We start from the raw sequence: 15,309 nt of genomic DNA, 5'->3' as shown, positions 1-15,309 counted from the left end.
TTCCCCCCCCTTAAGGTTTCTCTTCCAGCTATAAATAGAAACAATGGATATATAGATGGCATCAACAAGCACCGATTACAGATATTTACTGTCTTATGATACTGGTGTCTCAATTTCAGGTAGACCTTTTCACCTAGGTATTTTGTTACAGGTCATCTTGTTGAATCATGCATGGTAGCCAGATTCCATACATACAGATATGTGCCTAGTTATTCACATGCTTAGTTTTCACCTAACCAGTATTACTGGGATAAAATGATTATATAAGAATCATTACCCTGCACAGAAAGCAAAGAAAAAGAAAGCTTTTCTTGATAAGCTTGTTGTACATTTTTACATGTTGCATATCTTACTAAATGTATCAGTTGCATATGTTTCAGGTTGATTTCTTAAAGTCCTATTTTAACAGTTTCACCAAGTGCTGAAATGGACTATTAGGTGTACCAAGATTTTATGGTAAGAGTGAGCTTCTATGTGTTCAATAGAAAGACTTATGTACTGATGGTAATACATTTATCTGATTTTAAAATGTTAGTATTAAAGAAGTCAAAGCTGGCATTGCATTAGAAAGTAACAATGATTAAAATATCATTAAACCCCCCTAAATTTTACATGTTTAATGAAAATGGCAGGAGTTCAATCATGAAGGAAGAATGTAAAGGCAAATGCTGTAAAATGCATGCCAACTGCTAGTCTTTGTTTTAAATAAACGCTAAAAGAACCCTGCAAAATTCAGCATAACTTTTGTAGTAATAATCAAGTTTGCATATATTTAGTCATGTAGCACCCATGAAATAAACATGTTCAATTGTGTGCAATATTGAGAACTGAGATTGTAAACTTCTAAGGCTATGAACTGGTTCTTCCTTTCGTATCTGCAATTTTACCACCCCAGAACACCAACGCTGACTGCGCCTTTGGGAACCACTGACGGCAGTAACTATTCTGTCCTGTGTGGAGGTTAGATCACATTATGTTATGATACTTGGACCATGCTACTGCTTTTGTTTGTCTTGTAATGCTGTCCTAACAAAATTAAAATTGCTGTAAACAGTGGCTATATCTTCTAAATGCAGTTTTAAATTAACATTACTTTGATTTCCACATTGTATCAAATTTGCTATGAAGCCTCAAAAATGACCTGCTGAGGTAGCTTGTTGTTCTGTGCTCACAGTGTGAGCCAGCTATCTTGTGGTGCAATGTGGGGATGGAAATAGATTCTTTTGCTTTTCATTGTGTATTTGCTTCTGATTTCATATTCTTTGGGGACTAGTTTCTTCTGTAGGTTTGAATCTTTGATTCTGCTAAATTAACTATATCAAAGAATCCGTATTTGTTTGTCTCCACTAAGGCAGCTATTTAATGTCTCGTAACACTGACTCATTAAAAGATAATACATGCAAGTATTTCATCATCCTTTGAAAACATTTTTTTAAATTATTCCTATTTCATATTTCTCTTCTAACAGCATCCTTGCAGCAAAAAGTGACTATTGCCCTGTGCCTGTATTTTTTTGTTTCTATTCTTCTGGAACATGGTCATATAGACAATGCATCTAATGTATCAGCAGGCATGTGTAAGCTGCATGTCCTGTCAGTGATTTTGTGTGACCCAAGAACATTTTGAGCTGTAGAAGCTTTGAAGAGTTTGATTTTATCAAGAAGCAAGCCCTTCTAGTCCTGAGGGTGAGAGTCAGTTAATTGTCTCTCTTCCTTCTCTTCTGTGTTCTTAAATGACCAGTTGCTCCTTTTTCTGTGCTTTTCAGCTGCTTTTAAAAGTTTGTGGGCATTTGAGAGCCTGAAGGCTTTTTGAAGTGCCCGACGGGAAAAAACCCGACACCTAGTGTTATGTCACACTCATGTTACGTCCTCGGGTTATTACTAGCACATCTACTGCAAAATATTTTGAAAGTTGTTGCTTTGGATGCGAAGGATCTCTTCTGCTTTTTAAGAATCTTTTGACCGTGGTCTTAAGTCTACATCAGGCAGAATTGTGCTCCTGTTCTCACCTGTACAAATTTTTAATGCTCCCAAAAGCTTATCAAGAGGATAAGAAAAAAAAGGTGGTCGTAAAAAAAGTTTCAGATCCCTCTATACTAGATCTGCCTTTGATGCAGCTGCATGGCTTTCTTGGTTAAACCTCCTGTTTGGCTTTGTGCCTACAATCGTCTCTGTTGGACAAACGCTGTTGGGTAAGGAGTTAATCTGTGTTCTCCAAACTGATACGAGACATCTGTCCATCTAAGTGTATTCTGGCAGAACATGCTGATATCTGTAGCGATACTAAGAAGTCCGCTTTCATCATTAATGTGACCTGCAATAGGGAACCACTCCTGATCCTGGTTTTGTTTCCTGTGCAGGGTCTGGTTCGCAGACCTCCTCTTTGGGTGTAGGGAGAGTGATCCCAATCCTACTTCTCACAAAGAGAAGACCACATCATGAATATAAATAAATAGCTTTTGCCTCTAGTGTGAAAGGTTCTTGTAACAGTTTGAGACCAGAATGAATTTTCTTTCTATTCTTTACCCTCCCAAACTCCATTTTCTCACTAGTATGGTTGCTAAGGAGGAGCTGAGGAAACTGCCTGCATTTTAATAGCAGCCATTGTTGCTGCAGTAGAGAAAAGAGGTAGTGGAATGTGAGATAGTCTCAAATAGTAAAGAAATAAACTTCTGCTTAACTGTGCCTTTGCCCAGGCTTGCTCCAAGCTATTCTTTGACAAGCATTGAGATGAATAGAACCTTATGGCTGTTGTTCCCAGCAACAGTGGATGCTTCCAAATTGTGAGGATCAATGGTGTTGTTTGCTGCTTCTCCTTCACCCTGCAGAGGGATATGAATTTTTGGCATCCCCTTCCCAGGGTAGCAAACTGTCATATAATCCCTGCAGTTTGAGTGTCATTTACAGTCTGCTTCACTTAAATGCTTCTCTGTTAACTGCACAGTCTGCTTAAATGCAAAGCCAGCATGTATTTCCCATCAGCAGTTAGTGGATTAAAATGCTGTTAGGCTCAGAAAATTGCCTTTAAAAAAGGCCCGAAAAGTTGGCTTTTCTTTGTTGGTAACCCCCATTCCAGCACATTCTGTGTGATGTGGGGGGTGTTGTCAACAGTGCCAGAAAAATGCAGCTCTGGGGGAAAAAAAAAAAGTTTTCCACCTCAGCAACTTGAGTTATTTTCAGAATTAATTTGACCATTGCATACTCACTTTATTGATCACAAGCTATCATAGCTTAATTTTTCTTAGGGCTTCTTGTGGACATTACAAAAAAATTTGGTAATATTAACTGCCCTTTGCTGCTTCTGTACAGAAAGGTGTTGCAACTGGAGCTTGGCAGATGCTGCTCTTGCTGGTGTGTGAACCATAATCTAATCTGGTTTCCCATTGAAGCATGAAGGGGTTAATGTGAGTCAGCATTTGTTTTGTAAGTAGGCAGAGCTGAGAAATGCTCAGAGACCATTTTCAGTGTGAAGGAAATGTTTTCTCACCCCACCTCCGATGGAGTGAATTCAGATAAATGTCGGCTATAACCTCCACTGAAAACGGCTGATGTACCGCATATTCCAAAGCTGAATTTGGCATTGGCTACTGGTCACATGTGACTATTTAATCAGAAACTAGGAAAAAAAATATCTCTGTGTAATTAGAAGGGCTGCTGTTGGCCAAATGGTGAGTGGAAAGGTGGCTTCACCAAGTGGAAAGATGGCTTCACCCTTCAAAGCAGCAGTTACATGGCTGTGATATTCCAAGTTAGAGGCCCCAGTTCTGCGCAAACAGCTGTGGTGATTTTGTTCAGCAAACAGCCCATTTTTTCAAAGTAATCTTTTATGGTTGCGTATTATAATTAAGTTGGTTGCATATAGGCTTTTGGTTTAATCTAACAGTGTTCTCCGCATTGCACCGAAAATTTGAAAAATACGTGTGAGCTGCAAATGGTGGCATAGTGTAATTTCTTTAGGCTGTGGTCTCAGACCCTTACAAAGTAAACCCAGTCAGCCCTACTCGGTGCTAGGCCAGTGAAAATTCTCCTAAAAAAATCTTCATTGGTACTGAAAGGTGGAGGCATTGATGAGCTGACTGCCAGGTTTCCATCCCAGCTCGTGCTGTATTAATGCTTTCTTGTAAGTTAAGTGGGTGCTGTAGCACAGGGCTTTCAAATGGGGTGTGCAGAGGTGCTGACCAGCATACAAATAAATGACTGTGAACCCTTATAAGCATGAAAGTGCAGTTTGCTTTTCAGTGCTTTTACTTACGCTAAGTAAAAGTAAGCACTTAAGCACTTTCCTCAGCTTAGATAATAAAATTAGGCTAATTTCACTTGTTCTTCGGTAGTTGCTCTTTCTAATCACAGGGGTTATTGATTGGCTTGCAAGGATGAATTTTTCTATGAGGCAGACTGCTTTCACTGAATTCACAAAATTGATAAATCACATCTGTAAACATATAGCCTGTCTTAGCTAATATGCAGTTTATGTCTTGCACTCTCCCTTTTTGCATGGGTATCTCGGCCTGAATAGCAGGGAGTTCTGACTCCCTCAGCTCCTTGATAGGGTATAGTTTGGCTTTAGCAGCCTTCTTCCCTTCCTGTTCTGCACCACGGCTTGTGCTGTCTCTGTTGTAATCCACCGTATGTCTGTGCTTAATCATTACCTTGGTTGGGTGACCTTGAGTATCACTTGGGATGGCTTAGAAGAAAAGATTTTCTGGAAATGCAAACACTGCCTTTGGCAGTAAGTCTGTATTCAATGTAACAGGCACAGGGCCTCACCACAAGCGGCAGTTCAGAGCTGTGTGCTTCCCTTCGCTAGTTTTCAAAAAACAGGAAATGCAGAATATTTTTTTAATTTGTCATAAACCTGTCCTGATACGTGACATAGTCTCTAAGATGAGATTTATTTTTTTTCTTTTGAGATGCAGAGGCTGCAGTCTAGTTTCTGTAGTAGTTCTAGTCACACTATTAAACGCAAAGTGTGGTTTAGAAATAGAAGGGTTTTCAGATATGTTTGTGTAAGGGCAGGCATGTCGTTGCAGATTTAGATGATGAGCTGCAAAATCCAACTTAGCTCATCGTAAGTATGTATTCTTGCTACTGCTTACTACTAATGCACTCCTGTACTACGACTAGAGTTGTGAGTACGCTGAAAGTGTCCATATGGGTGCAGCCTGTGTATATTAAGCATATACTGCTCTGAGCTGCTACCAGCAATGAGTAGGCAGATATAAGCTCTAGTCTTAAGAGTATGCCTGTGGGTTCCCTATTAAGGCAGTTTTATGGTAAGATGAACAAAAAAAAAGTCACGACTTACTGTATTTCACTAACAGTGTAACTGTTGGTAGTAGCTGTGTCAGGATGTTACTTGTTTCTTAGTACACGCGCCCCCATCAATCCTTCTCCACCCCTCCTTTTAAAACTGCAGGCAGCAGTTGTCTTTAACAGCTCCAGATTTCTCTGGAGTGTTTTACTAATTCTTGGAAAAATTCATTAGAGATATAAAAACCTCGTTCAAACTTTATCTCAAAATTTTTCATACTTGTGAAATAAATAAATAATGCCCAAATTCGAGTGGGAAAATCAGACAAAATGTTGCATAGATCATGTCACGAGTTGAATGAAAGTGGTGAGTAGAAGGGTACCAGTATGGAACTTATTTTCCATCCATCAGATGTATACTGTCCTTTATGTGACCTGATTTATTCTTAATTTGAAAATTAATCTAAAAATTAAGTACAGGGATAAAGGAAACAGAAGATTGTTGGTTTATGATTGAAAGACTTACACTCCAGGCTGTCTTTAAGTAACTTTGAATTTCTCTGGTCATTCTAGACCTTTGGCTGAGCTCCACGTACAGCAGCCATGGTTTGGCACTTGGGACATCTGTTAATCTATATATAGGATTCACACACTTGCACACGTAAACAGGTGATCTCCTAAATATATGAAATGGCATTGGGAACTCCGAGTACTTGTTTAAGCCAAAATGAATTCAAGGAGTGAACTGAAGTAATCCTTTTTGCCCTCCACTCTGCCACAAAAATAAGCTATACTGGGAGAAAAGTGCATCATGTGCTGATTATAACTTGTGCTTAATATGTATGTATATACATATACATACATAAGTGTACATAAATAATTTAGTGCTTATTAAAAGTATGCTGAAAATGACCTTTTCCTTATTCTCCAGTTTAGTCCTCTTGACAGTTGCTAGTTTCTTCCTGTGAAGGGACATAGTGTTTAAAAATAAAAGGTGCGTATAATGGGTAGAGAAAAAGGGTAGTAGATGGTAGCTGATATAGAAATAAGATATATTTAGAAAATTCATAAGGGAAGCTGAAGTCAGGAAGGGAATTCTAAGTCATTTGATGAAGTCTGTAACTGGGTGAGACTGATTTCTAATAAATCTGTGAAGAGCGGGGAGACTTCAGAAGAGCGAAAGACCAGTAGCATTTCTCATCACTACTGAAAAAGGGTGAGTGAGTAAAGAGTGGCTAATCTGGTATCAGTTCCAGGAAAAAAATCTATGGAAAAATTGATAAAGACTTTAGATGGTATAGGAATAGCAATATAGTCACACTACTTAGCTTTTCAATTTGTGAAAACAGGTCTGCTCAAATGTGATTTTGTTGTTTAGATATGTGAAATTTGGTTTCTAGGTGTTTTGTCTGGGTGTGATAGACTTTTTTAATGTCTTTAACTTAGTAGTCTGGTATATTTTGGCTTTAAAAGTATCTTTGAATTTAATGAAGTATTGCTTAAGTAGATTAAGAACCGACTGCAATCAAAGAAAGCAGAAAAGCGTTTCTAGTTGCGATCAGCCCAGTGTGGTGTGGAGACAAATGCAAGATGGTAACAAGGTGGATGGAGCAAGGATTAGTGGAGGCATAAATAATGACATGAAAAAAAAAAGGTTTAGATCATTATCATTTAGGCAAACTGAGACAGTTGGGCAAAATATGTATAAATACAGGTGGGGGCAGAGTTATGCCCCAAGGAGCAAAAAATGCCAGCCACGCTTGTGGGTGGGAGTTTTTCACTGAAAATCCCTGACTCTGGGAGGTAAAAGATAAATGGGAGGGCAACTAGATGGTCCTAGCAAATAAGGAGCCAAGTGGCAAAAAGGGCTAACATGCATTGCTAGATGTGTAAATGGGAAGACATGAGTAATAATGAGATTATCTGCACTTAAAGCTGGGGAGATGGGCTAATTTAGGGTATGGAAATCAGTCCCTGAAATGGCTCACTAGTGGAAATAATGCCATGCAGTGAGAGATTTAATGTGCCGTTACCTAAAAGAGCTGAAATCACTTAGTGGCATACTGCTGCTGGAAGGATGAAGTCTCACTCCCACCTTACATTAGTGTTAGCAAATACCTGGCTATACAGTCGTCCTCTTCAGCTCACTAATGAGACAGAAAACAATTCCCTGTTTTGATGGGGCAGTGGTCTTTCTCGTGTCAGTGAGTCCAGCCACCAGTAAGGGGAACATGAAAGATGATGCTGGGAGTGAGAGATTTGACTCTGTTGCAGCAAGCTGTTAGATCAAGTGCTCATGTAGATGTGGTTTTGATGACCTCAAAACAAATACAGCAAGTGAGGAGCTCTGTGAACAGGCCAGCCATGACACTGTATTAGCCCTCACACTAGCACAAAAGTAGGAGCGCAGACGCATGCTGGGTGGGAGGAAGAGTCTGGGACTGCCACTTCTGTCTGCAGTTCGATGGCCAGACAAAGGGCCTTCCTTGCCCTCTGTGTTCCCTCCTCCTTGCTCTGGCTCTTGGCTGATCCCACACAGAATTAGTATGGTGCTCTGTACACCCTCCCTCTCTCTCTCTCCCTTCCGCGTACTAGCAGTACTTTCCTGCCCAGGTTGCATATATTGAGGAATCCTAGTTTGGCTTAAGAAACAGAAGAGAGGTAACTTAGTTGCACACTGGGCACACAGAAGCACCTCCACAGGTAGGAAATATATTCTCACTGTCATAAGCCTTTCAAAGAAAGGTACATCAAGAGCCAATGGAAGTGGAAGCTAGACAAATCCAAGCAAAAATTTAAGCGTGCATTTAAGTGAGGGTGATCAGCCGCTGTGCAACGAACCAAGGAAAAGATAGATCTCTTGTTAACTTCTTATGAAGAGCAGAACCCTTACTGGAAGTTGTATCTTAGTCAAATGCAAACTGCAAATAGGAGGTTGAAAGAAACAGGTAAAACGTGATGATGTGTCTAAGTAGATGAAGCGGCATCTTCTTAAATTTGTTTATCCCTACTTTAAGGAGTATACAGTATAAATTTGGATGTAACATATGAAATTAATTCATTGAACAAACAAAGTACTTGAGAAAGGAAGCATAAGGGTTGTAATGGGACTGCACTAGTTAGTCTGTAGAGCAGTTTTGCTCTCTGGTGGTTCCACTACATTTGTGTGGAGTTCTCTTATGTGGACTACACAAGAGACATAAGCTTGACAGAAGAAATTGGCATGAAAACAGGGAAGATGCCATGCCATTCATTTTATAATATTTTATGTTGAGTGTATTTAGGAGCTTGGGTTTGATTGCACATGGGATTCAGTATCTATTGATGCTCACTGAGTTTGTCCTAAATTGATATATGTGTGTGTGCACACATGCGTGTGATTTTTTTCTTCCATTTTGAAAGGTCCCTTTCCTATGGAAACTGTCTTTGATTGTAAGAACAATCCCTAGAATGTTGCTTTGATTGTACCGTTTAAAGGGAAACTGCTGTTATAATCTAATTGTTGAAATTATGACTATTTCAGAGATTTACGTTAGGAAAAAACCCAGATAATTGCATTTCACACAGGAGATGCATATGTTCTGTTATGCTAAAATAAATAGGAAAAAATCTAGTGATAAAGGATTCCTTTTGCTGTGGAACAAGGACACTTCTAGATATATCCATGATACTTCACTTCTGTGAGATGTTTCTGAAGGTGAATTTCTAAGTTGAGGAAGGAAATCAGCCTTGTAATTTAGAGTAATGACCAATAATTTTGTCATATCAATTTAATCTGCACATGGTAATTAGAGTTTTCAGGCATCATTAGCAGCTGGGGTGTCACTCTGTGTTTATTGGAGGACTGTCAGCCGGTGTTTCTCTTTGTTTGTTTTTTAATATTAATGGTTTGGAAAGAAGTTGGTGCTCTAGAAAGAATTGAGAAACAGGCCTGCCTTTGCGGATTTTTATCACCCTGCCAAGACCCTGTGCAACTTCCTCTCCCTGTTGCCCGCAGCAGAATACGGAAACCTGACTGCTGAAGGCCACTTCTGCAATTGCAGTGGGGCAGGGGAGTGGTGTGGGAAGGGGGTCTTTTCGTTCTGCTGCTTGCTAGTGGTTTGGCGTCTGAAGAAGAAAACGGGATGCATTTGAAAATGTCTCTTCAGTTGTTCCTTGTGCTGATGGGTTTCCTTCTGTTCCCTCTCTCTGCTGTCGTGCAGTGCTGCAGTTGAAGCTCCAGCAGCGACGCACACGGGAGGAGCTGGTGAGCCAAGGGATCATGCCGCGTAAGTATTGCTTAAACTCTTTGTCTTGATGTTTTTCTGCATGTTTTTCAGTAGAGAATGGTTTCACATACGATTTGAAAGATCAGATTCTCCGTTTCTGCATGAAAAACATCGTATCTTAGAGCCCCACCCAGCTTGGTCCTTTTAAAGGGTTGGTACGCTAGGTACAGGGCCACCTCTGATATTATGGAAGAGAGTAATGGCTTCAAGCATAACGGTACTCCAAAATAATTTTTGGATTTGATCACAGTGCACAAGAGTCTTCTGGAGAACATACTATGTTAGAAGTGCATTATATACTTGATGCATGCTGGTAATCTCTCTTCTAACAGGCTTCCTGCCTCTGCAGTTTCTGTTCTTGTTTGTCTGCTCCCCAGACCTCTGAGGCAGTTGGAACTTTGTATATATATATTCCTTAAATCAACTGAAAACAGGCAGTTGCATACAAGATGTTAACCAAGAAGGGGTATTCCCCCCGCTTCCTGCAGGGGAAGGCAAAATTTTCAGAGCCAGAGAACTTTTACTTTTCTGGGTAGACACATAGGATATACCCTAATGCCAAGCTTTAATAAATTCACTGTCAGGTTAGTGTTTAAGAAGGTGGTTTTTTGCTTTGTTCCCCTCCTTCCCCCCAACATGCAAGAAGATATCTGACAAATAGCTTTGTCATGCTTTGGTGCCTCCAAACTAGATGACTTATAGGTAACAACTGGAAGCAAGACCAAAGAGAAAATGTTTTAGTTCTGAGGTCCTCTCAGTTTCACTTAACAGCTTTAGTAAAAGGCAATGGGCCAGGTATGTTTTCTTCTTTAAAAAACTTTCCCCTTCCTCCATTTCACAAGCCTTACTTCAAGACAGTTTAGTAATGAGGAGTTTCTCATTCCTCCTATTTCTGGGGTGCACACTGTAGTATGACACAGTGATTTGACTTAGACTTTGCTAAAGGCATAAGGTTAGGCTATCAGCTCTCTCAATTAAGAGAACCTGTCAGCTGAAGTGGCTCGCTAGAAGGCAGTGACATGCTCAAGATGTTTTTGGGACCCCTACTTAAAATTCTATTACCAAATCAAAAAGGAAAGATCGTCCTATCTGCATATAGTACATCATGCCTGTGTTATTTTTACCTGGGGAACTCGTATACGTGCTTCTACAGAACACACTTAGTTTCTTTTGAATGAAAGACTAGTGTCCCAGTGACTGTGCCCTTTTAATAATGCTTCCCAGAAGAAAATGTTCCTGACTTCTTTGTGGTCTCCTGCTTTAGGTGGATATGTATGCAAATACTGTATTAACTTACGTTCAGTACTGGCTTTCTTCAAATTGTGGCTGGCCAAACTTGTGATTCCTGAGAGGGGTCTGTTTTATGAGCCTTTTGAAAATTAGGCCCTTGCAAGTAATTCAAGTAAGGCACCCAGAGTAATTAGTCAGTCTCAAATTTGCTTAAAATACAGCCTAAATAACTAGTCTTTGCAGACTCGTGCCCTTCATCGCTTCATTTATGTCTCCTACATGTGAGTTTTATGACGGACCAAAGAAGAACACTCGGTGAAATATCATTGTGAAAATACTGGTGACACATGGAAAGGTTCTTTCTGCAGTGAAGAAAACCCACTTTAATAAATCTATTCTAAACATGATTTGAAATTAGTTCACTCCAAGTCATGGTATCATTTACCCATACCTGCCAACTGGAAATAACCACACACAGGGAAATGTTTAAAACATTATTTGCCTGGGCTGTTTTTAATGAGAAGATCAGATGTGAGATAAATTATGATACTCAAAGGAAATGTCCCATTTCTAACCTGAGAAGTACAGAGGATGACGAGGGGCCATGTTGCTCCTGAAGGTGTCTCAGAGCCGTGACAGCTTCGCTTTTACTTTCAGCATTTCAGACTAGACATTTTTTTCTTACTACTGGGAACATGCAAGTATCCTGTATTCTTTCATCTCTCTGCCCTGTACCCCCTGTCTGTGAAAACATTTAGGTACTTAATCTTGTTTCGCTGTCATCTGCTACTAAACGTGGCTATACTGGGCCCCATGTCTCCCTCTTGAGTTCATTAGTCAGGAACAAGGCCCCACACAGCCCTTTATCATGATTTAACAAAAATAGAAAGTGGGAATCCAGGGGATGGTTTGGTGTTGAATTAAATGAGCTAGAGTGCTCTTTCCTTGTGAAATGCTGGTTGGCTTTCTAGCCTTTATTTTCCATGTGGACAGCCTAAACACTGTCGAAAGAATTGTGGTAGTCGCAGCGTATCTACATTAACATTAGAGCTTGTGCCAGGAAGGTGCTTTTGAAGTGAAGCTCCTGATGGCACCAGCCTTCTGTACTTCACTTTGCACCATGAAATCAAGTTTGAGAGTTGGATTAAACTGGGTTGAAAGTAAACTGGAAAGTATTCTGCATACACCTAATTTGCATTCAGTCTGTGGGGCCAGACTACAACTTGGTCTGGCACCACACCTCCCATTTCACCTTCACGTATGGAGTGCGGATGTCGGTTCCTCAGCATCGACTGTTATTCTGTGCACATTTGGTGTTACTGTGCTATCCTGCATGTTCATTTAGATTAGCCTTTAATACAGATCAGGTCCTGGATCTTGTGGCCAAACAGACATGCAAAAATCCATGAACCAGGCGTGCAAGAAGTAAAAGTTGCTGATTTACATTAAAAGCTATCTAGTGTGTAAACTCACTTTGGTACCTTTGGATCTCCTGACTGCAATGTAAGTCTTGGTGGTGGTTAGATTCATCTTGGTGCCCTAAAAGACATTTTATTTCAGGCTTCCACCAACACAAGATTTTTGGACGCTGTAAACCTGAGGAGTGGGAGAAGTTGCCTTTGTGTCACATTAATGTGAGAGTGAGAGTCACACCATTCCTGCTTTGCTTGTTCAGAACAGAGCTGGTAACTGCTTGCTTTGTTCCCATGTGGAATTTTGTTTATATGTTAGAGAGGAAAGGCAAATGTTTCAACATTTTGTTACCATGTACACTTTATCTCGCTCGAATAACCTTTCCAACTCACCAGCCGCCTAGAGTAGGGCTATGCTTCACCAAAAGATTAGTGTAGTAAGAAATAAAGCATTTATAAGCAGTGACAGAGGATTCAGAATAATTGGGGTTTATGGTTCATTAATTCTTCTTGCTTTTTTGTTATTACTTTGTGTAACCTTTTACTAGTAGCAGGATTCGTTAGTTGAAGATTAAAATTCTCAATTGCCCATACAAAAGAGGTGGGAAGCACATCTTTATCTGCCTCTGACATACCGGTGATTTGAACTAGAAGGACTGTATCTAGCAACAAGGAGAGATGAGTTTTCATATTCATTCAGGTTTCAGCCTATTTTCTGATGGTGCAAATAGACAAGCTTTTTTGCTATTTGCATTTTTTTTTTACCTATGCAGAGGTGATTTTCATCTTCCCATCCTCATAAAACACAAACTAAACAAAATCTGCTGTCTGAGCTCAACTCTTTGAACTCTTTTGTGCTGTAAAACAGTCAGATGTTGTCAGTTTTTACAGTGTCGTATTTAAAGGTTGCAGCTCTTCTAAGGTTTTGGGGGAGAGTATTGAACACCCAGTTTTCTACCCTTGAAAAGAATGTTTAAAACAGTAGCTAATGTACATCAGGGTAGAAAAAGTAGAAAGACGTGTGGAAAGTATCTTCCAACTAAAACAGCAAAAATTTGTAGGGGAAAGACATTTGGCAAATGTGACAATACTCTGCTTTGCAAAGTATGTTGTGCTTTTTGTCTTTTGCAAGGTTTAAAGCTTCGCATGCCTATTTTATCCATCAGGATTGTGATCTTCGGCTTTTTGCTGCAAACAAAAAATACAGGCAAGCATGCAAGGTTGTCACATGGCACAGTCCTGCAGGGAAGCTGTTGTGACCATTAGATCCACCTAAGCAGGTGAAACAGAAGTAGATCATAATTTCTGGGAATGTGCCTTGTGTTGCTGTGTAGAATTGCTTTGTGAATATCTGAAAGATGACTCAGGCAGCCTTTGAAAAGGGCATCATCTGGACTGAAGGCTAGAAGGAAGGTGGCTGCCATACAGGCAGAGAATTTCTAGGAGCTTCTTTTTCACTCCAGTGTATCTGATGTTTGCCAGGTTTTGTGCCCACATCCAACTACTCAGATGATATATTTGCATTCCAGGGTGCAGTATATGCAGAACACATGAATGTATATAGAATCCAAAAAGGATGGAGTTTGTGGTGTTTTTCTAATGTGACTTTTTACAGGTGCTGGGGTGTTTCCATGCTGTAGGTCTGCATTACTAACAACTGATGCAGTTTCTGCTTAGACATGCAGCATGTTAGTTGCTTGAGCATATTTTGGAATACAAAATTTGTGAATCTTGTGCTGCTGGGTTTCTGTCTTTCCTGAGGAGAGTGTATTTTATCTCTGGACTACGTGAGGGGAGCATGCTATAGTTCCATTGCAACATGTTACACAATTAGGTTTGATTGTAATACAGCAGGCAGTCTAATGATTATAATCTCATTAGGCCTCTCATATCACTAGCTGCATATTTTTTTTTTTGCCATAAGGTTAACAGAGAAAATTTAATATATTTGTTATATAACAAAAATACAGTATTTGCTTTTTTGGGGGCTGTGAGACATTGCTTAGAACTAATTCTAAAGGAATTGCCATTTACTGGGGACACTTAGTGATTTAAGGATACAGAACACAGGTCTTGCTTTGGCATATCAATGTTGATCATCATCTAGGCAAAGCTTGTAACTGGTCTTCTGCATCCAGCACAGCTACCATCACAAGAAAACAAGGATCTTTGATGTATTGATTTCAGGAAGTGAAATACTTGCCACCTGTGAGTTTCTAAAGTTAAACCTTGTCTCTAGACTTTAAACATCTTGGCCCCAAAATCTGGCCACACATTCCACACTTGTGTGTGTTGTGGGGTAGTTAAAAATTATATTGCTGCTTTAGCCTTTATTTGATAGTCTAACCACTTCTGAATTTTAAAAAAGTAATTTGGTTGATGAAAATTATGCATTTCCAACTGTATTGCATAGCTCTATATTTAATATTTTATTCATGTTCATATTTTCTCACTAAGCTGCCAGTTTTAAACCTGAAACCTGTCAATATAGTATATGGGGCAGTAGTTGAAGGAGACCTGTCCTTTGAGGATATATCAACTCCTGGTTCCTATTACAAACAGTAGCTATAGCAGAACATATTAAATGTTGTCATAAAGAAAAGAAAACAAAAAACCTAGCTTTATAAATTGTTTATCTGTTAATTGTTAAATAGGAACATCTTTTCATGTATGTCAAAGGAAGGGGAGGCAGTAGGCTGTTGGAACATACACAGTTATCTACATGTGCCTATTTTTCATGGCAGGAACTGTTTTGCAGTCATGCTGATGACTTCAGGTGCAATTCTGAATGTCTCAACAATATTTTATCTTCTGTGTAAAGGCTAGGATAGAAAATAAACTGCTATGCCTATGTGGAATTTTGCCGATTCAGAAGTGTTGGACAGTTGATGTTTCAAGAGCACTGTGTGTTATATTTGAACTGCAGGTAAACTGATTACTTTAACACCCTGAAAGAGGTCTTCCTGCTTTATCCATCTGTTGCATAATGTGTTCCCCGTCATTCTCTCGCTGCTTTACATGCCAGGTCTTTGTAGTGACATTCCCTGTAGTTTTTGGAATATATTTATAGTAACGAAACAAAAATACAGATTTTTACTTCCCTGCCATCTAGTGTCTACTATTCTTCCCGTTGCTGGCTGCTTCACTTTC

The 15,309-nt window shown here is 39.6% G+C and overlaps 1 protein-coding gene across 3 annotated transcripts in view; it reads left to right on the top strand.

Moving 5' to 3' along the window:
• Positions 1–15,309, top strand: part of MRTFA (myocardin related transcription factor A) — an 80,763-nt gene that overhangs the window by 40,245 nt on the left and 25,209 nt on the right. For all 3 annotated transcript variants that reach the window (XM_080393024.1, XM_080393025.1, XM_080393023.1), the window contains exon 2: positions 9,452–9,517. In XM_080393024.1, the coding sequence (XP_080249150.1) occupies positions 9,511–9,517 (7 nt within the window). In that variant the 5' untranslated portion in view covers positions 9,452–9,510. The remainder of the gene's footprint in view (positions 1–9,451; positions 9,518–15,309) is intronic.

The sequence above is a fragment of the Falco punctatus genome, assembly GCF_963210335.1.
Source record: "Falco punctatus genome assembly, chromosome: 6".
NCBI classification, from domain to species: Eukaryota; Metazoa; Chordata; class Aves; order Falconiformes; family Falconidae; genus Falco; species Falco punctatus.
Note: the sequence above shows the minus strand (reverse complement) of the source record. Positions and strands in the feature narration are given on the sequence as shown.